At 50.9% G+C, this 26,816-nt stretch overlaps 1 protein-coding gene across 4 annotated transcripts in view; it reads left to right on the top strand.

Moving 5' to 3' along the window:
* DLG4 (discs large MAGUK scaffold protein 4) overlaps positions 1-26,816 on the top strand; it is a 704,738-nt gene that overhangs the window by 526,610 nt on the left and 151,312 nt on the right. Inside the window, exon 1 of one of the 4 annotated variants that reach the window (XM_086946108.1) lies at positions 21,256-22,243. The exons of the other annotated variants lie outside the window; for them this stretch is intronic. Within the exon in view, the coding sequence (XP_086802234.1) occupies positions 22,154-22,243 (90 nt within the window). The 5' untranslated portion in view covers positions 21,256-22,153. Of the gene's footprint in view, positions 1-21,255; positions 22,244-26,816 lie in introns of those variants that run through there. 4 annotated transcript variants of the gene reach the window in all.

Genomic DNA, 26,816 nt, shown 5'->3' on the forward strand with positions numbered 1-26,816 from the left:
ACTTTGGCTGATTCTTGGGAGGCATCCTGTTACTGGAGGGCGAACGCAAGGAAGCACGAGCCAGCAAAACGTGTAATGGCCAGTGCTGGGCTAAGAGGGCTCCGCCCGAAAACCAGCGTACCAAGATCCGCCTCAAGGAGTTATGGCGAGAGGCTGAAAGTTTCCGTCAATAAACAAAGAGTGGCCTGGTCAGAAACCTGTAAGTGTGCCGCAACTGAACTAGTGCCCCAAAACCATTAGTAGCACTAGAAGTGATAACCCGGGTCTGTTAGGAAAATTCCATCAGCCCACCCATGTGGGTGGGCTGATGGGAATTTTCCTAACAGACCCGGGTTATCACTCCTAGTGCTACTAATGGTTTTGGGGCACTAGTTCAGTTGCGGCACACTTACAGGTTTCTGACCAGGCCACTCTTTGTTTATTGACGGTTTCTCTTAGGGCATGAGTGGTTTTTGGTCATTAAATATAGCCCTATGTTGACCCTCCTTACATTTATTCTCTGTGAGAGGCTGAAAGTTGCCACAGCATCCTCCGGGATCGTGCAATTTACGGTAAGGTCTGATGCCGATAGAGCCTCACAGTTACAGCATACTCGCAGGCAGCAGCTCCTAGGAGGGGAGCGACGCGAGAACCAGCTCACTCGGCCATAGGACTGGCCGCCATCTTGCCCAAAAAGGCGATCGGTCGAATAAAGAAGAGTTCTTACCTGAAGAAGATTTTGACTTTTTATCATGCTTGACATCAGACCTGCCCTGTGATAATTGCATGGCATCAGATCTGGCATGTGATATGAGCTTGGCATCAGACCTGGCCTGTGATAAGTGCTTGACATCAGACCTGGAAAGTGATAAGTGCTTGACATCAGACCTGGAATGTGATAAGTGCTTGGCATCGGACCTGGCCTGTGATAAGTGCTTGACATCAGACCTGGAATGTGATAAGTGCTTGGCATCAGACCTGGAATGTGATAAGTGCTTGACATCAGACCTGGCCTGTGATAAGTGCTTGGCATCAGACCTGGCCTGTGATAAGTGCTTGACATCAGACCTGGAATGTGATAAGTGCTTGGCATCAGACCTGGAATGTGATAAGTGCTTGACATCAGGACTGGCCTCTGATAAGTGCTTGCATCAGACCTGGCCTGTGATAAGTGCTTGACATCAGATCTGGCATGTGATAAGTGCTTGGCATCAGACCTGGCCTGTGATAAGTGCTTGACATCAGACCTGGAATGTGATAAGTGCTTGACATCAGACCTGGAATGTGATAAGTGCTTGGCATCAGACCTGGCCTGTGATAAGTGCTTGACATCAGACCTGGAATGTGATAAGTGCTTGGCATCAGACCTGGAATGTGATAAGTGCTTGACATCAGACCTGGCCTGTGATAAGTGCTTGGCATCAGACCTGGCCTGTGATAAGTGCTTGGCATCAGACCCGGCCTGTGATAAGTGCTTGCATCAGACCTGGAATGTGATAAGTGCTTGACATCAGGACGGGCCTCTGATACGTGCTTGGCATCAGACCTGGAATGTGATAAGTGCTTGACATCAGGACGGGCCTCTGATAAGTGCTTGCATCAGACCTGGCCTGTGATAAGTGCTTGACATCAGATCTGGCATGTGATAAGTGCTTGGCATCAGACCTGGCCTGTGATAAGTGCTTGACATCAGACCTGGAATGTGATAAGTGCTTGACATCAGACCTGGAATGTGATAAGTGCTTGACATCAGACCTGGCCTGTGATAAGTGCTTGACATCCGGACGGGCATCTGATAAGTGCTTGACATCAGGACTGGCCTGTGATAAGTGCTTGGCATCAGACCTGGCCTGTGATAAGTGCTTGACATCAGACCTGGCCTGCGATAAGTGCTTGACTTCAGATCTGGCATGTGATAAGTGCTTGGCATCAGACCTGGCCTGTGATAAGTGCTTGACATCAGGACTGGCCTGTGATAAGTGCTTGGCATCAGACCTGGCCTGTGATAAGTGCTTGACATCAGACCTGGCCTCTGATAAGTGCTTGGCATCAGATCTGGTCTCTGATGAGTGCTTGGCATCAGACCTGGCCTGTGATAAGTGCTTGACATCAGACCTGGCCTGTGATAAGTGCTTGGCATCAGGACTGGCCTGTGATAAGTGCTTGGCATCAGGACTGGCCTCTGTTAAGTGCTTGACATCAGGACTGGCCTGTGATAAGTGCTTGACTTTAGATCTGGCATGTGATAAGTGCTTGACATCAGGCCTGGCCTCTGATAAGTGCTTGGCATCAGGACTGGCCTGTGATAAGTGCTTGGCATCAGGACTGGCCTCTGATAAGTGCTTGGCATCAGGACTGGCCTGTGATAAGTGCTTGACATCAGACCTGGCCTGTGATAAGTGCTTGGCATCAGGACTGGCCTGTGATAAGTGCTTGGCATCAGACCTGGCCTCTGATAAGTGCTTGGCATCAGAACTGGCCTCTGATAAGTGCTTGGCATCAGGACTGGCCTGTGATAAGTGCTTGACATCAGACCTGGCCTGTGATAAGTGCTTGGCATCAGGACTGGCCTGTGATAAGTGCTTGGCATCAGACCTGGCCTCTGATAAGTGCTTGGCATCAGAACTGGCCTCTGATAAGTGCTTGGCATCAGGACTGGCCTGTGATAAGTGCTTGACAGACTAGGCCTCTGATAAGTGCTTGACATCAGACCTGGCCTGTGATAAGTGCTTGGCATCAGGACTGGCCTGTGATAAGTGCTTGGCATCAGGACTGGCCTCTGTTAAGTGCTTGACATCAGGACTGGCCTGTGATAAGTGCTTGACTTCAGATCTGGCATGTGATAAGTGCTTGGCATCAGACCTGGCCTCTGATAAGTGCTTGGCATCAGACCCGGCCTGTGATAAGTGCTTGGCATCAGGACTGGCCTCTGATAAGTGCTTGACATCAGACTAGGCCTCGGATAAGTGCTTGACATCAGACCCTGCCTCTGATAAGTGCTTGGCATCAGACCCGGCCTGTGATAAGTGCTTGGCATCAGGACTGGTCTGTGATAAGTGCTTGGCATCAGGACTGGCCTCTGATAAGTGCTTGGCATCAGGACTGGCCTGTGATAAGTGCTTGGCATCAGACCCGGCCTGTGATAAGTGCTTGGCATCAGGACTGGCCTGTGATAAGTGCTTGACTTCAGATCTGGCATGTGATAAGTGCTTGACATCAGACCAGGCCTCTGATAAGTGCTTGGCATCAGACCTGGCCTGTGATAAGTGCTTGACATCAGGACTGGCCTGTGATAAGTGCTTGACATCAGACCTGGCCTGTGATAAGTGCTTGACATCAGGACTGGCCTGTGATAAGTGCTTGACATCAGACCTGGCCTCTGATAAGTGCTTGGCATCAGGACTGGCCTCTGATAAGTGCTTGGCATCAGACCTGGCCTCTGATAAGTGCTTGGCATCAGGACTGGCCTCTGATAAGTGCTTGCCATCAGGACTGGCCTCTGATAAGTGCTTGGCATCAGGACTGGTCTGTGATAAGTGCTTGACATCAGACCTGGCCTGTGATAAGTGCTTGGCATCAGGACTGGCCTGTGATAAGTGCTTGACATCAGGACTGGCCTCTGATAAGTGCTTGCATCAGACCCGGCCTGTGATAAGTGCTTGGCATCAGGACTGGCCTGTGATAAGTGCTTGGCATCAGACCCGGCCTGTGATAAGTGCTTGGCATCAGGACTGGCCTGTGATAAGTGCTTGGCATCAGACCTGGCCTGTGATAAGTGCTTGGCATCAGGACTGGCCTGTGATAAGTGCTTGGCATCAGACCTGGCCTGTGATAAGTGCTTGGCATCAGGACTGGCCTGTGATAAGTGCTTGGCATCAGACCTGGCCTCTGATAAGTGCTTGACATCAGACCTGGCCTGTGATAAGTGCTTGGCATCAGGACTGGCCTGTGATAAGTGCTTGGCATCAGACCCGGCCTGTGATAAGTGCTTGGCATCAGGACTGGCCTGTGATAAGTGCTTGGCATCAGACCTGGCCTGTGATAAGTGCTTGGCATCAGACCCGGCCTGTGATAAGTGCTTGGCATCAGGACTGGCCTGTGATAAGTGCTTGGCATCAGACCTGGCCTGTGATAAGTGCTTGGCATCAGGACTGGCCTGTGATAAGTGCTTGGCATCAGACCCGGCCTGTGATAAGTGCTTGGCATCAGGACTGGCCTCTGATAAGTGCTTGGCATCAGACCTGGCCTCTGATAAGTGCTTGGCATCAGGACTGGCCTGTGATAAGTGCTTGACATCAGACCCGGCCTGTGATGTCTCTTTCTCCTCTTGCCTCTTCAATAGTCACCAGGAGGAGGCAGGCGCGAGCCTGGTGCTGAGGAGGCGGAGAGTGGAGCCCTACATGGGACTTTCTTTTGAGAGGGGAGCACGATCTCTGGTCCTTTGGGAACACGGCGCCTGGGACTGGTGGTGAGGAAAGCCCCCGGGAGAGCACAGCCTCATGGAGTTGTGTGTTGTCTTTCTGGTGGCTTGTGATGCTGTTGAGTAGTTTGCTGGTTCCAGCAGCCAGATGCTCTTTGGCGATACAGATGCATAACTAGCCTGGACCCACAGCTGGCTGTGCTGGTGGCTTCTGGTGGGCTTGGGTATTCGGTTAGAACACTGCTGATCCTGATTGTAGTAGAGGGTGACGTGCGTTGGATCAAGGGGACGGCTGGAGCAGTGAGGTGGCATTTCTGGGTGGTATGAAATAAGGTTGGTTGGTGAGCTGTAGAGGTGAGAAAATGATAAATACAGGGATACATGCTGGTTGAAGGAGTGGTTTACAACTATAGCCTGGTAGAAGAACTTAGTAATCACCTCACCCATGTAAAAAAACTAAACTCGATTGGTGCTGATTTGTAAAGCAGCCTTGTCAATACCTACAGTATATCGATCAATTTGCATTGTGCGCCCAGACTTCGTTTTTAGTGCTCAGCATACCTTACAGATTCCGCTGAGCTGTTTCTTAATTATATCTAGGGCTCCCTGTTTTATGGTATTTATTTTTTTGACATTTTCGTCTGTATTTATTTATCCATATATATTTTATTTGTCATTGGTTGGAGGTTTTTGGTGGAGTTAGATGACGTTGGACACAGCTCTGGTTGAAGCTTGTGTCTTTGGGGGAAGGTTGTTGTTGGAGTTAGATGACGTTGGACACAGTTCTGGTGGAAGCGTGTGTCACTGGATGGAGGTTGTGGGTGGAGTTAGATGACGTTGGACACAGCTCCGGTGGAAGCTTGTGTCATTGGATGGAGGTTGTTGGTGGAGTTAGATGACGTTGGACACAGATCTGGTGGAAGCTTGTGTATTTGGATGAAGGTTGTCGGTGGAGTTAGATGACGTTGGACACAGTTCTGGTGGAAGCGTGTGTCATTGGATGGAGGTTGTTGGTGGAGTTAGATGAAGATGGACACAGCTCTGGTTGAATCTTGTGTCACTGGATGGAGGTTGTTGATGGAGTTAGATGACGTTGGACACAGTTCTGGTGGAAGCGTGTGTCACTGGATGGAGGTTGTGGGTGGAGTTAGATGACGTTGGACACAGTTCTGGTGGAAGCGTGTGTCTTTGGATGGAGGTTGTGGGTGGAGTTAGGTGAAGTTGGACACAGCTCTGGTGGAAGCGTGTGTCATTGGATGGAGGTTGTTGGTAGAGTTAGATGATGTTGGACACAGCTCTGGTGGAAGCGTGTGTCTTTGAATGGATGTTGTTGGTAGAGTTAGATGACGTTGGACACAGCTCTGGTTGAAGCATGTGTCATTGGATGGAGGTTGTTGGTGGAGTTAGATGACGTTGGATACAGCTCTGGTTGAAGCCTGTATCATTGAATGGAGGTTGTTGGTGGAGTTAGATGACGTTGGGCACAGCTCTGGTTGAAGCGTGTGTCTTTGGATGGAGGTTGTTGGTGGAGTTAGATGACGTTGGACACAGCTCTGGTGGAAGCTTGTGTCATTGGCTGGAGGTTGTTGGTGGAGTTAGATGACGTTGGACACAGCTCTGGTTGAATCTTGTGTCACTGGATGGAGGTTGTTGTTGGAGTTAGATGACGTTGGACACAGTTCTGGTGGAAGCGTGTGTCACTGGATGGAGGTTGTGGGTGGAGTTAGATGACGTTGGACACAGTTCTGGTGGAAGCGTGTGTCTTTGGATGGAGGTTGTGGGTGGAGTTAGATGAAGTTGGACACAGCTCTGGTGGAAGCGTGTGTCATTGGATGGAGGTTGTTGGTGGAGTTAGATGACGTTGGACACAGCTCTGGTGGAAGCGTGTGTCATTGGATGGAGGTTGTTGGTAGAGTTAGATGATGTTGGACACAGCTCTGGTGGAAGCGTGTGTCTTTGAATGGATGTTGTTGGTAGAGTTAGATGACATTGGACACAGCTCTGGTTGAAGCATGTGTCATTGGATGGAGGTTGTTGGTGGAGTTAGATGACGTTGGACACAGCTCTGGTTGAAGCCTGTATCATTGAATGGAGGTTGTTGGTGGAGTTAGATGACGTTGGGCACAGCTCTGGTTGAAGCATGTGTCTTTGGATGGAGGTTGTTGGTGGAGTTAGATGACGTTGGACACAGCTCTGGTGGAAGCTTGTGTCATTGGCTGGAGGTTGTTGGTGGAGTTAGATGACGTTGGACACAGATCTGGTAGAAGCTTGTGTCTTTGGATGAAGGTTGTCGGTAGAGTTAGATGACGTTAGACACAGTTCTGGTGGAAGCGTGTGTCATTGAATGGAGGTTGTTGGTGTAGTTAGATGACGTTGGACACAGTTCTGGTGGAAGCGTGTGTCATTGGATGGAGGTTGTGGGTGGAGTTAGATGAAGTTGGACACAGCATTGGTTGAAGCTTGTGTCACTGGATGGAGGTTGTTGGTGGAGTTAGGTGACGTTGGACACAACTCTGGTGGAAGCGTGTGTCTTTGAATGGAGGTTGTTGGTGGAGTTAGGTTACGTTGGACACAGGTCTGGTGGAAGCTTTTGTCATTGGATGGAGGTTGATGGTGGAGTCAGATGACGTTGGACACAGCTCTGGTGGAAGCGTGTGTTTTTGGATGGAGGTTGTCGGTGGAGTTAGATGACGTTGGACACAGTTCTGGTGAAAGCGTGTGTCATTGGATGGAGGTTGTTGGAGTTAGATGGCGTTGGACACAGCTCTGGTTGAAGCGTGAGTCATTGGATGGAGTTTGTTGGTAGAGTTAGATGACGGATACAGCTCTGGTTGAAGCGTGTGTCATTGGATGGAGGTTGTTAGTGGAGTTAGATGACGGATACAGCTCTGGTTGAAGCGTGTGTCATTGGAAGGAGGTTGTTGGTGGAGTTAGATGACGTTGGACACAGCTCTGGTTGAAGATTGTGTCATTGAATGGAGGTTGTTGGTGGAGTTAGATGACGTTGTACACAGCTCTGGTGGAAGCGTGGGTCTTTGGATGGAGGTTGTTGGTGGAGTTAGATGACGTTGGACACAGCTCCGGTGGAAGCTTGTGTCATTGGATGGAGGTTGTTGGTGGAGTTAGATGACGTTGGACACAGATCTGGTGGAAGCTTGTGTATTTGGATGAAGGTTGTCGGTGGAGTTAGATGACGTTGGACACAGTTCTGGTGGAAGCGTGTGTCATTGGATGGAGGTTGTTGGTGGAGTTAGATGACGTTGGACACAGTTCTGGTGGAAGCGTGTGTCATTGGATGGAGGTTGTGGGTGGAGTTAGATGAAGTTGGACACAGCGTTGTTTGAAGCTTGTGTCACTGGATGGAGGTTGTTGGTGGAGTTAGATGACGTTGGACACAGCTCTGGTTGAAGCGTGTGTCATTGGATGGAGGTTGTGGGTGGAGTTAGATGAATGTCCATGCTGGAATGGTTTGATCCGTCTTGGTGGGTACAGTAACGCTTAGTGACGGAAGCAGATGAAAATCATGGGTGGACAAGGGGAGCGTGTAGGCGCCTTCACATGTTCCTGTGTCCACACGGACACGTCATACAGGCACCATGGTGTCATCTTCGGGGCTTACATTTCACAGCCACCAAATGAAATAAAAGGTGGGATGAAGTGGTTCGTGAGAGAAGGCCAGCACCGGAAATGCCACATGGAGCCCACGCGTGCCCTGGTTGTGTTCACGCGTGTGCTTTGCGGGTGTTTGCAGAGCGCCTGGAGCCCGCGCGTGTCTCTGTGTGTGCTCGGCCTGTGTTTGAGGTGTGTGTGTGTGTCCGAGGTTTCATTGCATGCACACGTGATTTGTCTGTTCATAATTGAGGCGCGGGGGGGCTGTTTGTCTGCTCTCTGCATCTGTCCGTGTTTATGTTTCTTTGGGTGCTTGGTGTCCCTTTACACGTCATTGTGTATGTTTGTTTGTCAACACAGGCGTGTGTACATTTGGTCTGCGTGTACGTGTACTGCGTGCGTGTTGATTCGTCTGCAGTGTGAAGTCCCACTGTCCCTCTGTCTGCGTGTCCGTGGGGTTTGGTTTGATGTCTGCAGAGCCCGGCTGAGGGTGTTGGACGGCGGCGTTTTAATGACTCTCCATCCGTGTGTGTGTGTGTGTGTTAAGTGCCGGCATATGCCGGTGTGTGTGTGTGTGTGTGTACGCCCCGTGCGTCACTCCGTGTGTTTTTGTCTGCAGGTGCTTGGGTGAGCGTGTCGTGCGTGGGCGCGTGGTGCGTGCGCCTTCCTGTGCAGTCTGTGCGTGGGAGTTGAACTGGAAATAGCGTCTTTTCTGCGCGGACTCGCCCCCGGACTCCCAGCGCTTTGTGTGCCTCGAAGGCACTGCCTGAGCGCCACCAGCCTGTGCCCCTCCGGCCGGTGCCACCAGTGCCCTGGCAGTGGTGGTAGAGGGCCCTGCCTGTGCCCCCCCTGGCCGGTGCCACCAGTGCCCTGGCGGTGGTGGTAGAGGGCCCTGCCTGTGCCCCCCTGGCCGGTGCCACCAGTGCCCTGGCGGTGGTGGTAGAGGGCCCTGCCTGTGCCCCCCCTGGCCGGTGCCACCAGTGCCCTGGCGGTGGTGGTAGAGGGCTCTGCCTGTGCCCCTCCGACCGGTGCCACCAGTGCCCTGGCGGTGGTGGTAGAGGGCCCTGCTTGTGCCCCCCCTGGCCGGTGCCACCAGTGCCCTGGCGGTGGTGGTAGAGGGCTCTGCCTGTGCCCCTCCGACCGGTGCCACCAGTGCCCTGGCGGTGGTGGTAGAGGGCCCTGCCTGTGCCCCCCTGGCCGGTGCCACCAGTGCCCTGGCGGTGGTGGTAGAGGGCCCTGCCTGTGCCCCCCCTGGCCGGTGCCACCAGTGCCCTGGCGGTGGTGATAGAGGGCTCTGCCTGTGCCCCTCCGACCGGTGCCACCAGTGCCCTGGCGGTGGTGGTAGAGGGCCCTGCTTGTGCCCCCCCTGGCCGGTGCCACCAGTGCCCTGGCGGTGGTGGTAGAGGGCTCTGTCTGTGCCCCTCCGGCCGGTGCCACCAGTGCCCTGGCGGTGGTGGTAGAGGGCCCTGCCTGTGCCCCTCCGGCCGGTGCCACCAGTGCCCTGGCGGTGGTGGTAGAGGGCCCAGCCTGTTCCCCTCCAGCCGGTGCCACCAGTGCCCTGGCGGTGGTGGTAGAGTGCCCTGCCTGTGCCCCTCCGGCCGGTGCCACCAGTGCCCTGGCAGTGGTGGTAGAGGGCCCAGCCTGTACCCCTCCGGCCGGTGCCACCAGTGCCCTGGCGGTGGTGGTAGAGGGCCCTGCATGTGCCCCTCCGGACGATGCCACTGTGCCTGGCATGCTATAGCATTACGTGGTGTAACATAGCCAGCTGTAATGTGGCAGTGCATTGTAAATACAGCATAATACAGCATTACATGGTGCATAGCGTAATCGCATGGTGTAACTCAGACTGGCATTACAATATAGTACAGCACGGTGTCACCTATAGCTTCAGCATATTATGGGGTCCAGTATAGCGTAGTATAGCATTCCATGGCGTAACACTGCATAGCATTGCATAGCACAGCATAACGCTGTATAGCCTAGCCTGCCGAGTCAATGGTAGGAATCCATCGGGCCCAGAATAGTATAGCTTAGGCTAGCATGGGATGGTGTATAGCAGACTGCATGGTATAGCATAGCCGGGCATAATACGGTAGTGCATTACAAATATGACATAGCAGTTCAGTGGGAGGCCCTTTGCAAAGCTGGGCTGGTCACCTTTCTGTTACTTACTGTAATGTTTGGGTGTTAAACTGTAATGAGGTGTAACCAATGCCCAGACTGTGTTACCAGGGTTAAAAATAATGAAGTAATACTACTACAAAGTGTGCTGCTTTATGCCACATAATTTGCCTCTTCTTGCTGCATAATTTACTCTACCCTGGACTGTCCCGCAGCATTCACCAGAGTGACAAACAAAAGAGCTTCAACCATCGGTGTCACCTTGGCAGACCTCCATCTCGGATCTTTCCTTTCATTTTCGACTTTCAAATAAAGGAAAGAGCAGACGGTGATCATTATCCTCAAACTTTTACACTAAGCACCATTCTAAAAAGTCCCAGGCAAGCCAAGGCTCTCTCGTTATCAACTCAATCCTATCGTGGGGACATATTTCTCATTACTGGCATCATCGGAAGCAGACATACATCGTATAGAGGCCTGGGAGTCGTTTGTTCAAAATGTCATTATTTTTTTTTACAACCATGGTTACTGCTACATAGCCCCTAGAACCTCCTGGGCAGCCTGGTATTGTGAGAAGTTGGCCTGATATATGATGTTTCCAATTCTGGAACCACCTTGTATCAGTCCAAACAATCCCTTATGGTGTCTGGTTGTAAGTCAACCTTATAGACAAGCTATCTTAAGGGTAGCATAGACTAAGCAGCCTTAAAGGCTAAACTCAAGAGGTCGTGTTAAGCGAGCTGTTTTACCAATCACAGTCCTGTAATACCAAATTAAAGGACACCACACAAGTATATATTATAAAAATATATGTGTTTATTTCTAAAATAATCCCCAGTACTCTTTATGAGCAAAGGGGCACAAGCGTTAATTCAAAAGCACAGTATAACATACAAAGTTGCACAATTATGGATGAGGGCGGGTGGCCACTCATATATTAAGAAAGTGGTATAAGAGATACCAATCGAACAGTGGTTAGGCCTAGGGCCTAGGGAATCGCTGGGAGCAGTCGGGACAAGCAATGCTGAAGTCGGGAAAAGCCCGCGGGATTCGGGTGCAGCGCTTAAAGCACACGCATGTACCAATACAAAGTCAATGGTGCATAAAAGTTACACAGTTAGAGTTTAAGGATACTTCCGCTGAACCTAGAGCAGGGGTACTCATAGTACGGCCCGCAGGCCGCTCGCGGCCCGCCTGGCCTTAATTGGTGGCCCGCGGACCCTGTGCATGTCCTTCATGGATAAAGTTGAACGTTAAACAGAGAAGATGGCCGCAGGCGCATACGTTGTAAATACGTATTCACAACGTTTGCTCCTGCGGCCATCTTCTTTGCTTTTGTTTGCCTTTGATTGGACTGCGCCCCTGTGACGTCACCCCCCGCACCCGGCGCAAAGCACAGGCCCTTTAAAAGTCAGCTGTAACTAGAGCGGTTACAGCTGACTTTTAAAGGGCCTGTTAAAGAGCTTCCTGTGTCCGTGGTGATGTCGACGGCCCTCTCTGCAGCAGCCCCGGAGAATCTTCCTCGCATTGGAGCAGCCGGGGAGAATCTTCACTGAAGTCCTCGCTGCCCCCAGTCACCGAGATCTTCACTACCGCCGTAAAGTCTTCTGCCTCGATAGCTATTTATTTATGCATTGTTCTCTCGCGCGGACTTTACCCGAAGGTGTCAGAGGCCTCACAATACCAACAGAGCTGATAAATGAGAACAATTACGTGTGAACAAATTACAAAAGCATACGTTACAAATCAGGAGGCAAAAGTGACAATCGTGAGGAAACAAAATACAAGAGGTAGGAAACGGTGCAATATAGGAGGAAAAAGTGACATGTGTGAAGGTTACAAAAGCGTACAAAGTACACGTCATGGTATAATACTGCAATAAATGGAGGACACTCCAACACAAGAACAAAGAACAAACGTTACGTAGGCAATGGTGGCACTTGTGCAAGTATCTAAAGCAAGCAAAAGTGAGAGGTAGCAAACAGTGTGTTACAACAGAAAAGTGGCGTGTGCAGGTTAGAGGGGCTCTGGGGGGAGACGTGCGTTTTGGAAGCATCCTTTGTCCTGTGGCCTGCAGGTTAGCTACTGGGGGTGGGCGTGGGCTACACCTGAGCTCGGGGGACAAAGCAAACGTGCTTAATTTGTGCCGGCACAGCAATGAAGCACGCTGAACAGGGGTCCGAGAAGCAAATAGAAAGGGAGTGGGAGACAAGGGGGGTGAGAGGCGATAGAAAGAGATAAGGGGAGAGGCGATGGAAAGGGAGGGGAGGTGACTGGGGAGGGATGGAAAGAGAGGTGAAAACGGAATGGAAGTGAAGATGGGGCAGTGAAATAAAGATGGGGCAGTGAAAAGAAGATGTGGCAAGGAAATGAAGATGAGGCAGGGAAGATGGGGCAGGGAAAGGAAGATGGGGAAGAGAACCTTAAACTGCACTCCACCTTGGGTGCCCTGATGACTCCAACTCCCGCCGAACCACCTGAACACGTTTCCAAGAAGGTGGATTCACCAAAGTGGCAGGGCAGAATGGTTGACATAATTGACATTGACCTCACTTAAATGACATGGATTGAAAAGGGGTGAACACCTGTTTTGCAGTATGTATTGTTTTGTTCTTGAGGAAGGACTGGCTTTTGCAGCTGGGACTTAGGTTGAAGGTGTTTGACAATTGCAAGGTTCTGTACTGAAAAACACTGTCATTCAGACCGCATTACGTCCTTTCCGCATTTCCACAGCCCACGATGTCCCAGACATACTGCCATGATGTGCTCCTCTCCCACCTGCCCTACCCAAAATTATTTTAATTTTTTTTAAGATTTGCATTTCAAATAATACTAGCCAAAAACTGAAAACTTGTTTCAGGGTTTCTGATGGGAAGTTTTTCTTTTGTCAAATTGTGTTTAATTAAAAAAATAGAGATGCAGTAGCATTTGCTTCATTCTAGGGGAGGAATAATACGGAGTGAATCACAATAGGGAACTGTAAAAGGGGATTGTTTTATTGTCAAGTTAAGTGCTAAACCAGATCAAAACAGGAACTCACATATGAGAAATGGGAGTGGAGTCACAGACATTACTTGCAGTTATATTAGTGAGCTACTGCTGTGTTACAATATTGGAAACAGTTACTAGCCATGATTATAAAATGTAAACACATTGAGAATTCAGGCGAGTGCACCTGTGCACTTTCAGTGACTGGGCCAAAGACGGCATCAAGCGCTCAATTCATTGCAATCTTGCCAAGGCTAGACCTTTTGGCTTTGCTAATGCTTGCTTCCTTGTTTGTACTTTCAGCTAGCTGGAGATATTTAAGAAGCTACATTGTTGAATTATATAACGTAGTAAGCTGTAACTGGGCAATGAAATGCCAAACAATTACTAACAATTGGGATGTTTTGCTCTTTCTGGCCACACCTGACTGCTAATAAAAAAATACTATAAACATGTGCTGCATGTAGTTAAATCTGCTTTGGAAATACAGCACTGTCTAGTAATGTTTTGAAACGGCAGTGGTCTTTTTTCACCCCCTTTAGCTCCGCCCCCAAATGACCCTACCCCCAAATGACCCCGCCCCCACCGATGCGGCCCTCGGCCACAAACCACACTGTAAATTCGGCCCCCGAGAGAAAGTTTGTGAGTACCCATGACCTAGAGGGACAAAACTTTAGACACAGACCCTAGAGGTGTGTACCAGTGTGGGAACACCGGCGTTGCAATGTTACCTCACCCACAGGAAGCAGGTGCATAGGGTCGAAGTGGCGTCAGGTTTCGTCACGCAGGTTCTTGGTGCTTGAAGCTGAAGATGCTGCAGGCGATGTGAAGGAGAAGTGTCCGGTGTGATCCAAGGGTGGATCAGAGTCGTAGAGTACCTGAAAGCAGAGGGGACAGAGTCTGGGTCACTCAGCAGTGACCAGGTTGGAACCAGGATGGAACCAGGCAATGTCGGGCGCAATCAGGTGGTCGTCGAGGAGCTTCTCTCCGCTGCCACGTGGGCTCTGGGGCATCTGCGACATCCAGGAGCGGGTCACGAGCTGTCCCACGCAGGTTCTCACCATCGGCGCTGTCGGCTTCAAGATCGGAGCAAACAACACTTGGCAATAGCAATCCAGCGGGATTGGAAGATTGCTTCTCACTCGGACCAGGAGGGTCAGAGCAGGTGCTCCTTTTCAGAGGAGCTGGTGCAAGTCTGGAGCAACCAGAATCACAAGTCGTATTTAGGTTTTCGCCGGCACAGGGGCCACAAGCCAGCTGGCAAGTGACCGGGCCAACGCGTCGAGCCAAAGAAAGCAGAAGGGCCCCACGCAGCACTCGTCGAGTGTAGAGGGGTGCGCTTTGGTGCAAGAGTGGCTCATGGTTGGGGTTTCTCAAACCCCGGTGTACAGCTTCGATGGTCACTCGTGGGCTGCACGGTCAGCGTCTCGTGGTCTTTTCAAGATGGCGTGCCCCACGCTTCTGGTCGCCTCCACGGGTCTCAGCTCTGCAGGGACTGTGGATCGGGCTGTAAGAAGGCAGGCAAGCTTCATCTTGTCAATTTCTGTCGCTCGAGTTCCGGCAGGAACTGCAACGAAGCAGACGTTGAGGTGCTGGATGGTGCCTGTTTGCACAGGGTGGTCACTCCTTGACCACAAGGTAGATTCTTCCGTCTTCTACGTCGAGTAGGATGTCGAAGGGTCCAGAGTTTTGTTTCTTATGTTTCATCAGGATAATCTGAGTGTGTTGGCACTGCTCCCATTCTTATACCAATCTAGAGGGCTGGATTACCTGCTAGGTCCCCGCCTATGGGTGGGACCCAGGAAGGGGGTGGATACACCCCTTTCCTTTGATCCAGGCCACGCTGGGACTGGGGCTGGTCTTACCCAGAACCGGTTTGGCCGGATTATGCAAGGGGAAGCCTTGTGCTCCCCAGGCAGTGTCTGGTTTCTTTCAAACCTCCCTGCTACAATCCACTATCTCCTGTCTGGGGTGGTGCGACACCTCCCTGTGACAGGAAACCCTTTGTCCAGGCCTCCTTGGCTGAGTTTCGGTCAGCTGCAGGAGGTCAGACTCGTGTCTGTGGCAGAAGCATCCATTGTGTGGATCTGAGGCTCTTTTAAAATCAACCGCGTTTTAGCAAAGTAACATGTCGTCTCCCTCTAGAGGGGTGGAATGCTACCCCATCGCCAGGACTGGCGAGGGGTTAGTATTCCAAATCGTATGACACCTTACACGACATGTTTTGATAAAGCCAAACCAAAGTTAACATATAACCGCGAGGATTATAATGCACTTAATAGTATATGGTTTGGCATTATCCCGGAACAGCTTAGGGAATTGGTCCCGACAGCTGCAGACAGGCTCAGCTCATGCTAGAGCACCAGCTCACATAAAACCAAGCACTCTGCCTCCAGGATTGTTAAGGCCTGCCATAGGAGTGACTGATAGGTATATATGTGTCCAGATAGGTTTAGATATAGGCATACTATATCTAAGCAAGGGGTGATTACACCACCTTGCCCTAGTTGAGTGATCAGCCAGTTGTGTCAATTTTAGATAGCCAGCCAGGGGTGGCAAAAGATATGCTGCAGCCCCTGGTAGGTCTTGGATGCACCTATGCCCTGGGCACCTATAGTGCTCTGTTCAGGGGCTGATAAGGTGACCCAAGCCAATCTAGTTATGCACCTAGGGTACATGGAATCCATTTTACAGAGAGAGCAGATAGCCTGGGGCCCTGATTAGCAGGGAACCAGGCCAACTAAGTCGAAAACCAGCTAAACACAAGGCAAAAAATCTGGGGTAACCATAGTCAGGTAGCCACTTTCCTACAGGTATACAGACAATCAAAGGACAAAAAAACCTCCTAAATAAATACCTAAGATCGCTGCAAACTCAAGGCCCAGAACTGACACAACATATCCTTATTTTAATAGCAAAAAGGAAAAGAGAATTAAAAAAGAAATCAAGGCGGTAAAGCAAGCACACAACGAACAGTTTTGGATGAAACGTCTCCATGCTAGCAAGCACAGTAATTCCAAACTCTTCTGGGCAAACATCAACTTCTTACTGAATGGCAAAAACCGAGACTTCAATTTGGATATAACGGAAAGCCACATATAATACGATCTCACTTATCGGCGAATCAAATACTTCCAAACCTTCAAAAGCGATGGGGACGGACTTCAGTCAGATGACTAGTCCCAAGGTTCAAAAACCAAGAACCATTCAGAAATCAGATACCGAAACTCGCATATCACCATCTAAACATCCATCCTTCCATCTGAAAAATCAAATAGAGGACAAATCCCAGAAACTTGGGAAGCAATAAGGCTGTATTATCGGAACACTACCCACAGATGACACAAAAGCAGGTACTGAACACAATAAAACACCCGAGATCGGATAGGGCCCCGGCCCAAATGGCTTGTCAAATGCATTATTCAGAAAAGATCCATCCTGTTGGTCCAGCCACCTAACGCCCCTGTTCACATACATCTTAGAGTCTAGCACCATCCCCGATTCCTGGCGAGCAAGTATTTTACAACCTTATATAAATCTGGGGCACGTTCTGATCCATCCAATTATAGATTGATAGCTCTCATTGACGTTGAGGCAAAAATCTATGCATCAAACTTGTTGGCAGACCTTGAGGATTGGGTCAGCAGCAAAAATCTCATTACGAATACCCAAACAGGCTTTCGGGCAGGGATGGGTACTCTAACGAACTTATCCGCAGTCACTCTCTGGGCCAATCAAGCCATCGCCAATTCAAACATTCTCTATGCGTACTTTGTAGACCTTAAAGCAGCCTTCGACAAAGTGCCCAGATCCAAGCTATGGGCGAAAAATTTATCTTTGGGGCTCTCCTACCAAATTAATCGAGGCAATCATCAATCTCTATTGACAAACATGGGTCCAAATAAAAAAAGGGGATGGGCAAAGTCTAATAAAATGTCAACCATCAACGGCTTACAACAGGGGTGCATGCTATCTCCTTGCTTAGTTAACAGCCGACTTCGAGAATAGCCTTCGCACATTACGAGACGACCTCCAAAATTAGGCAATGTCCCAACAGTAAGTCTCCAATATGCGGATGTCATTGTCTTACTTTCTCAAATGCCTCGAGGCCTGCAGTGGTTGATTACCCAATTAGCAGAATATACCACCTCAGCTCAATTGGTAATCAACCTGCAAAAATCGAAGGTCGTATGCTTTTTCAGCGCCCACAAGAAAGGCCCCAAATTAATCTGGAGGTTAAACAATAACTCTTTGTCCCAAGTGAACACATAAAAATACTGGGGGGTACATCTAGATCGTGAGCTCAACTATAAGCTACATCCGTACCAAGGGAATGCAAAAGCCAAACAACTACTATTTGCATTTAAAATCTTGCAGAAAAAACTCGGTAGTTGCTCAACAAACCATCTACTAAAGGTCATAGCAGCTACATTTCTGCCACCTATTTCGTACGGATCAGAAATGATAAACCCAGAATACTCCGTAGTTTTTAAATACAGCACAATCCATTCTCTTCAAGAACTTGTTCTCAATTCCACGTCATATTTCACAAGCACAGATAAGACTAGAATACGGATTAAAAAACAGATACCAGCAAGACAAGGAGCTCTGGTCAAATAGTACTGGAGATTGAGGGCAACAGAGGAAAATACCCTCGCCCACCACTGTTGGCAGGAAGTTGAAAAACAAGCCAGGCTTAGTAAGTCAGGGTTAACCCCGTCACGGCGGGGGTAATTCCCCCGCTGTGCTGGGGGGCGCGCACAGCGGCCCGGTGCTCGTGACGAGCTCAGCTCGTCATGAGCCATGGTGCTCGTGTGCTCATGACGAGCTGAGCTCGTCACGGCCACTCCCGTTTGTGTGGAACGCTCAGTACAGCGGGGGAATTAGCCCTGTGTGCGAGCGTTGGAGCCGTTATGACGAGCTCAGCTCGTCATGAGCACTCGAACATCGTGCCTCATGACGAGCTGAGCTCGTCATGAGCAGCGATGTGGTTAACAGTTCTTAAAGAATCCCTTTCCGCCCTAAAGCTAGATGCAGCTTGGCTCACGATAACGACCTACTCCGAGTTTAAGCGTATAGTAAACAAAGTCATCAAGCAACAATCGCTATTTACAGACAAAGCTGCCTTGGCCCACAAAACACACGCATGGGTGGTGATGTCATCTTATCAAATGTTGAAACCTCAGCGGCATTCGTCAGAACAATATAAACAGAACTTGACCTTATTGAGACTGGGATCCTTCCCCTCGAAAGACCTCACCCAAAAATGGATCGGACATGGTTGACAAAGGAATGCGGTCTTTGTGGTCATGGAGAGGAGTAATTACTCCACTTATTATGCATCTTTCCAGCGATTTTAACCCCTTGGGCGCGGCCGCGATTCTGCGCCTGTGCGGCACATTCTGATCGCCGGTGCAGTCATGACGGCCGGGAGCCGTCATCAGCACACGAGCACTGTGTGCCATGACGGCCCCCGGCCGTCATCAGCATGGGAGGGGTTAAACACTTGTAAAACTCTCCTTCGGGATCTACTGAGGCGAGAACCAATAATGACCCGCAGAGCGGCCGTTAGAACATGTCTCAGAGGCTCGTCCGTCCAACTGTCTTGCAAGGCAATACAATTCTGGAACCTAGCGGCAAAAGAATTAGACAAGACGACTGATGAACTGAACTATACACAATTGCCTTGTTTATCTATTTTTTTTTTTGTTCAAAATGATTTTATTGAAATTTTTGAGACAAAAGAAATAAACAAGAACAGTTCATAACAAAATCTATTTTAAACGCCGCAGTCCATTCGCCCTCAACACTTGCACTTTATTATACCCCGGAGAAACATGTATGTTTGGGTACAGTTTTAATTAAGTTTGGGTCTTTAACAGGGCGGGACTTCACACAGAAATAGTCCTAACTGATATGTTAATTGCTTTTTTAATCTAGAACAATTGTTTGATACCGCATGTACCAAGTTGGTTCGCTCCACATTTTTATGGTTTTAAAGAAATCAAATAAAAGTATATTTTCGATACTCATCCCTGGTGCATAGTTTAGCCTTCTCCTGCCGCATAATTCCGGTGGCCCTGAGCATAAGGTAGCCTGGCATGGTGTATACAGGTCACAGGAGAGGGACCCGGATGAGCACGGCGTAGCACAGCATGACTAATAACATGGCACACACAAGACAGGCACAGGCGGCATAGCACAGAGTCGCACGCCGTGACGTCACAGCTCAGCATATAGAAACACAACACGGTGTAATTGTGTAAATTACATAACACGTCATATCACAAGTTATCACAAAATGACGGCATAGCAAACGTAATATAGCGCATCACACGACATGTAGCATGATATAGTATGGCACGTCATAAGGTGGCGTCATAGCACACGGTGTGATAACACTTCCTCTCCCAGGATCTTGAATAGCACGTCACGGCGTAGCGCGTCATAAGATGACATTCCAAGAGACATGGCGTAGAATAGCTCTTCGAGGCATGACGTACACTGCCAGAACACAGAACAATATAGCATAGGGTAATACCATGCATGAAAGGGAAAAATAAACGTGTAGGTAGTACTCTGTACCAGAGTACCTGCGTGTTTCTGAGAAGTGCAGGTACTATCCAATTAAAAGTATAGCATTTCTCTTCAAAAGTGCCGGTACTCTCCTTCTCAACATGATTAAGTGCCGGTAATCCGTACCGGACAGCACCGGCCCATTTAAAGCACTGGGGTAATAACGCAGCCAGGCGACGTGACTCGTCATGTGTGGGGATGGCTGGGCACAGGGCTCCAGTCCGGGTCCTCCCTCCCTCCTCCGACCTGTGGGAGTGGCCATGTGTGAGAGGCGGACCCGAGAGGGAGCCGTGAACACGCCCCCGCGTGGGCAGCTGTGCGGGGGCACAGCACTGTTTGGAAGTAATGGGGAGCAGGGGGCGAGGGGGCAAGGAGGAGGAGTGGGAAGGGAGGGGAGCTCCTGTGTTTTTCCACGTCGGGCGTGAGCCTCCCCGCTCAGTGCTCTTTTCCCTTTGCATTCTGGAACTCGTAGTCCTTCGTATTTCACTGGAAACCAGAGCTGCGGACACCCCGATCTCCTGCAAAGACCCCACCCCCTACACACATACACTCGTTATAACCCCCGCCTCTAGGACACTCTCCGTGCCCCCGCGGCGTGCTTGGCGCACCCCCCTCCCGCCGCTGGGGGTGCATGGATGGCTGTCAGTGGGAGTGAGTGAGTGTTTGGATGAATGGCTTGCGCAGCGCTCTAATTGAAAGCGTCTTTGATTCTAATCTAAACCCGGGTGGGTGCTTTTCCGGGAAGGAGGCTACGGCACCTGTCGGCCGCGCTGTGTGTCCGGCAGGGGGCGCTGTGGGAGTGTGACGTGTGCACACGGAGGGCCGTGGGGTGGGTGCTGTTTGTGTGTAAGACGGGGGGAGGGGCGCAGACCCAGGCACAGCTCCACTCTCGCAGCCCGGGGACCACGGGGCAGCAGCAGACTCCTCTCAGCCCTGCACCCCGCCTGTGGCTGGTTCTCCCATCCCTTACCCTATCCCCCTCTGAAGGCACCATGGCGGGTACAGGCACTGCGCCCTCCCTGTGACGGCGACCCCGCTTCTCCCACCCCCAAGAGGTGAGGGGCAGCCGCCCACGGCCGATACCCCTGAGCCCCTGCCTTGGGGGTCGCCCCTCCAGCTGCAGAGGTATCCGGGCACACAGCTGCAGGTCACAGGCTCCGGCCGGACAGCTCAGTGCGTCCGGCACTCGCTGCAGAGTTCTGTGGTAACCCGGGGGTCGCAGGTTTTGCCCCCATTAATAGCCCGGAGGTCGTGCGCCCGCTCCACGCACACGGGTCCTTATCCAGACAGGGTCCGCTCATCTTTCGGGGGTCGATAAAACCGTGGCCGTCAGCTGGAATAGGACAAACACCTGTTATAAACGCGCCTAGAGTCGGCCCTGGTGCTGAAGGCGCTCTACGCATTGCATCGCCTGGGCAGTTCCGATCTCCCCGTACCCCGTCTTGTCTGTGGGCGCGGACGCTGCCCCCCGCCCTCCCCTCGTGGGTGTCTGAATGCAGCAAACCCTGCCGTAGCCCCCTCCAGCCTCGGAGTGTAGAGCGAGAGACGCGGAGGAGGCGCGCAGAGCGCCGGACTGTCCAGAGGAGGACGCGCAGCGCCGGGAGAGGTGCGCAGAGCAGGGGAGATCCATTCAGGAGAGACCGGAGGGCGCGCAAGGAACAGCGCAGCGCCTGGAGAGGTGCGCAGCAGAGTACCCAGCAGGACCGTGCCACACTGGAGGGCGCGCAAGAGTGCGCAGCGCCGGGAGAGGGGCGCAGGGAAAGAGGACAGGTCCGTGCAACAGAGGACCTAGCAGAGCTGTGCCCTACCGGAGGGCGCGGAAGAGTGCGCAGCACCTGGAGAGGTGTGCAGCAGAGTACCCAGGAGAACTGCCCTCTACCGGAGGGCGCGCAGAGCCTGGAGAGGTGCTGAGCGCCTGAACCCATCCGGACAGCGCCATACCAGCGGGCGCGCAAGAGAGAGCACAGCGCCTGGAGAGGTGCGCAGCAGAGGACCCAGCAGGACTGCCCCCTCTTGGAGAGGTGCGCAGCGCCTGGAGAGGTGCGCCAAAGCATAGTGCAGGGGAATAGGGAAGGTCCCAGCAAGACTGTACCGTAGCGGACGGAAGGCGCGCAAGTAAGAGCGCGCAGCGCCTGGAGAGGTGCGCAGCAGCGGAGCCAGCAGGACTGAGCCGGAGCGGAGGACGCGCGTGAGTGCGCAGGAGGGCTGGGCTGTGGATCGTAGGACCCCACAGGTGCTGTATCGGAGGGGTGAGCACCAGCGTGTGGGGGCGGCGGAGCCCACCCTGAAGGCGCACTGACACTCGCCCCAGGGCGCGCAGCCCGTGCGGCGCCGGAGAGTGCCGCGAAGCCCCGGGGGTGTTGCAGGACGACCTGGGGGGGGCGATGCGCCGGTCCAAGCTGGGGCCTTGAGAGCAGCCCTCGGTGAGCCCCCGCCCACCTCCGCCGGGGCCCCTCGGCGATGTTCGTGTCCGTGTGGTACGCCAAGAAGATGGGCCGACGCTTTATCGACAACGTGCGCAAGGCCAAGAAGGAGCGACACCTGCAGGCGGTAAGAGGGGGGGTGGGATGGGGGGGTATGAGGAAGGAACGGGGGGGGGGGGCGGCCTTGGAGGGAGACCGGAGAGAGATGCGCAGCAGGTGGGAGAGTTGGGGCGCAGAGAGGAGAGTGGGGTGGCGGCCATTGGGGGGGGGGGGGGGGGGGGGAGGGGGGAGAGAGAAGCAACACCTGGGGGCGGCGGCAATGGAGGACTGTGAGGAAGGGAAGTGCTTGGGGTGGGGGCAGAGCTGAGGGGGCAAGGGGATATATATGAGGCAGGGGAGAAGAGGCAAGGATTGAGGCGAAGAGATGGGACTGGGGGAGAACGGGGGCAGGAAGCAGCTCTGGGAGGAGGGGGGCAGCTGGGAGGTACGGGGGAGCTGGGAGGTACGGGGGAGCTGGGAGGTATGGGGGATTCGGAGGGTAGAGAGAAGGCTTTGGCACGGGGGCGTAGGGGATGAGGGGAAAAGGAGGAGCCAGGTTGGAGGGGGTGTTATTGAGTTAAAGCGAAGATATAGGGTGGAGGGGGTGTTATTGAGTTAGAGGATATAGGGTGGAGGGGGTGTTAATGAGTTAGAGGGAAGATATAGGGTGAAGGTGGTGTTATTGAGTTAGAGAGAGGATATAGGGTGGAGGGGGTGTTAATGAGTTAGAGGGAAGATATAGGGTGGAGGGGGTGTTATTGAGTTAGAGAGAGGATATAGGGTGAAGGGGGTGTTATTGAGTTAGAGAGAGGATATAGGGTGAAGGTGGTGTTATTGAGTTAGAGAGAGGATATAGGGTGAAGGGGGTGTTATTGAGTTAGAGAGAGGATATAGGGTGAAGGGGGTGTTATGAGTTAGAGAGAGGATATAGGGTGGAGGGGTGTTAATGTGTTAGAGGGAAGATATAGGGTGACAGTGGTTTTATGGAGTTAGAGAGAGGATATAGGGTGGAGGGGGTGTTATTGAGTTAGAGAGAGGATATAGGGTGAAGGTGGTGTTATTGAGTTAGAGAGAGGATATAGGGTGAAGGGGGTGTTATTGAGTTAGAGGGAAGATATAGGGTGAAGGTGGTGTTATTGAGTTAGATAGAGGATATAGGGTGGAGGGGGTGTTATTGAGTTAGATAGAGGATATAGGGTGAAGGGGGTGTTATTGAGTAGAGGGAAGATATAGGGTGAAGGGGGTGTTATTGAGTTAGAGAGATGATATAGGGTGACGGTGGTTTTATGGAGTTAGAGAGAGGATATAGGGTGGAGGGGGTGTTAATGAGTTAGATAGAGGATATAGGGTGGAGGGGGTGTTATTGAGTTAGAGAGAGGATATAGGGTGAGGTGGTGTTATTGAGTTAGAGAGAGGATATAGGGTGAAGGGGGTGTTATTGAGTTAGAGGGAAGATATAGGGTGAAGGTGGTGTTATTGAGTTAGATAGAGGATATAGGGTGGAGGGGGTGTTATTGAGTTAGATAGAGGATATAGGGTGAAGGGGGTGTTATTGAGTTAGAGAGATGATATAGGGTGACGGTGGTTTTATGGAGTTAGAGAGAGGATATAGGGTGGAGGGGGTGTTAATGAGTTAGAGGGAAGATATAGGGTGAAGGTGGTGTTATTGAGTTAGAGAGAGGATATAGGGTGAAGGGGGTGTTATTGAGTTAGAGAGAGGATATAGGGTGAAGGGGGTGTTATTGAGTTAGAGAGAGGATATAGGGTGACGGTGGTTTTATGGAGTTAGAGAGAGGATATAGGGTGGAGGGGGTGTTAATGAGTTAGATAGAGGATATAGGGTGGAGGGGGTGTTATTGAGTTAGATAGAGGATATAGGGTGAAGGGGGTGTTATTGAGTTAGAGAGAGGATATAGGGTGACGGTGGTTTTATGGAGTTAGAGAGAGGATATAGGGTGGAGGGGGTGTTAATGAGTTAGAGGATATAGGGTGGAGGGGGTGTTATTGAGTTAGATAGAGGATATAGGGTGAAGGGGGTGTTATTGAGTTAGATAGAGGATATAGGGTGACGGTGGTTTTATGGGGTTAGAGAGAGGATTTAGGGTGGAGGGGGTGTTAATGAGTTAGAGGGAAGATATAGGGTGAAGGTGGTGTTATTGAGTTAGAGAGAGGATATAGGGTGAAGGGGGTGTTATTGAGTTAGAGAGAGGATATAGGGTGAAGGTGGTGTTATTGAGTTAGAGAGAGGATATAGGGTGAAGGGGGTGTTATTGAGTTAGAGAGAGGATATAGGGTGAAGGGGGTGTTATTGAGTTAGAGAGAGGATATAGGGTGAAGGTGGTGTTATTGAGTTAGAGAGAGGATATAGGGTGGAGGGGGTGTTATTGAGTTAGAGAGAGGATATAGGGTGGAGGGGGTGTTATTGAGTTAGATAGAGGATATAGGGTGAAGGGGGTGTTATTGAGTTAGAGAGAGGATATAGGGTGGAGGGGGTGTTATTGAGTTAGAGAGAGGATATAGGGTGAAGGGGGTGTTATTGAGTTAGAGAGATGATATAGGGTGACGGTGGTTTTATGGAGTTAGAGAGAGGATATAGGGTGAAGGGGGTGTTATTGAGTTAGAGAGATGATATAGGGTGACGGTGGTTTTATGGAGTTAGAGAGAGGATATAGGGTGGAGGGGGTGTTATTGAGTTAGATAGAGGATATAGGGTGAAGGGGGTGTTATTGAGTTAGAGAGAGGATATAGGGTGACGGTGGTTTTATGGAGTTAGAGAGAGGATATAGGGTGACGGTGGTTTTATGGAGTTAGAGAGAGGATATAGGGTGGAGGGGGTGTTAATGAGTTAGATAGAGGATATAGGGTGAAGGGGGTGTTATTGAGTTAGATAGAGGATATAGGGTGAAGGGGGTGTTATTGAGTTAGAGAGATGATATAGGGTGACGGTGGTTTTATGGAGTTAGAGAGAGGATATAGGGTGGAGGGGGTGTTAATGAGTTAGAGGGAAGATATAGGGTGAAGGTGGTGTTATTGAGTTAGAGAGAGGATATAGGGTGAAGGGGGTGTTATTGAGTTAGAGAGAGGATATAGGGTGACGGTGGTTTTATGGAGTTAGAGAGAGGATATAGGGTGGAGGGGGTGTTAATGAGTTAGATAGAGGATATAGGGTGGAGGGGGTGTTATTGAGTTAGATAGAGGATATAGGGTGAAGGGGGTGTTATTGAGTTAGAGAGAGGATATAGGGTGACGGTGGTTTTATGGAGTTAGAGAGAGGATATAGGGTGGAGGGGGTGTTAATGAGTTAGATAGAGGATATAGGGTGGAGGGGGTGTTATTGAGTTAGATAGAGGATATAGGGTGAAGGGGGTGTTATTGAGTTAGAGAGATGATATAGGGTGACGGTGGTTTTATGGAGTTAGAGAGAGGATATAGGGTGGAGGGGGTGTTAATGAGTTAGAGGGAAGATATAGGGTGAAGGTGGTGTTATTGAGTTAGAGAGAGGATATAGGGTGAAGGTGGTGTTATTGAGTTAGAGAGAGGATATAGGGTGAAGGGGGTGTTATTGAGTTAGAGAGAGGATATAGGGTGGAGGGGGTGTTATTGAGTTAGATAGAGGATATAGGGTGAAGGGGGTGTTATTGAGTTAGAGAGAGGATATAGGGTGAAGGGGGTGTTATTGAGTTAGAGAGATGATATAGGGTGACAGTGGTTTTATGGAGTTAGAGAGAGGATATAGGGTGGAGGGGGTGTTAATGAGTTAGAGGGAAGATATAGGGTTAAGGTGGTGTTATTGAGTTAGAGGGAAGATATAGGGTGAAGGTGTTACGGAGTTAGAGGGAAGATATAGGGTGGAGGGGGCGTAATGAGTTAGAGGGAAGATATAGGGTGAAGGTGGTGTTATGGAGTTAGAGAGATGATATAGGGTGACGGTGGTTTTATGGAGTTAGAGAGAGGATATAGGGTGGAGGGGGTGTTAATGAGTTAGAGGGAAGATATAGGGTGAAGGTGTTACGGAGTTAGAGGGAAGATATAGGGTGGAGGGGGCGTAATGAGTTAGAGGGAAGATATAGGGTGAAGGTGGTGTTATGGAGTTAGAGAGATGATATAGGGTGAAGGGGGTGTTATTGAGTTAGAGAGAGGATATAGGGTGGAGGGGGTGTTAATGTGTTAGAGGGAAGATATAGGGTGACAGTGGTTTTATGGAGTTAGAGAGAGGATATAGGGTGGAGGGGGTGTTATTGAGTTAGAGAGAGGATATAGGGTGAAGGGGGTGTTATTGAGTTAGAGAGAGGATATAGGGTGAAGGGGGTGTTATTGAGTTAGAGAGAGGATATAGGGTGGAGGGGGTGTTAATGAGTTAGAAGGAAGATATAGGGTGAAGGGGTGTTAATTAGTTAAAGGGAAGCTATAGGGTGAAGAGGTGTTATGGAGTGAGAGGGGAGCACCAGGGTGGGGGGGGGGGGGTGTTATGGAGTGAGAGGGGAGGGCCAGGGTGGGGGGGGGTGTTATGGAGTGAGAGGGGAGGGCCAGGGTGGGGGGGGGTGTTATGGAGTGAGAGGGGAGGGCCAGGGTGGGGGGGGTGTTATGGAGTGAGAGGGGAGGGCCAGGGTGGGGGGGGGGTGTTATGGAGTGAGAGGGGAGGGCCAGGGTGGGGGGTGTTA

This window comes from Lissotriton vulgaris, chromosome 12, assembly GCF_964263255.1.
Source record: "Lissotriton vulgaris chromosome 12, aLisVul1.2, whole genome shotgun sequence".
Lineage (NCBI taxonomy): Eukaryota > Metazoa > Chordata > Amphibia > Caudata > Salamandridae > Lissotriton > Lissotriton vulgaris.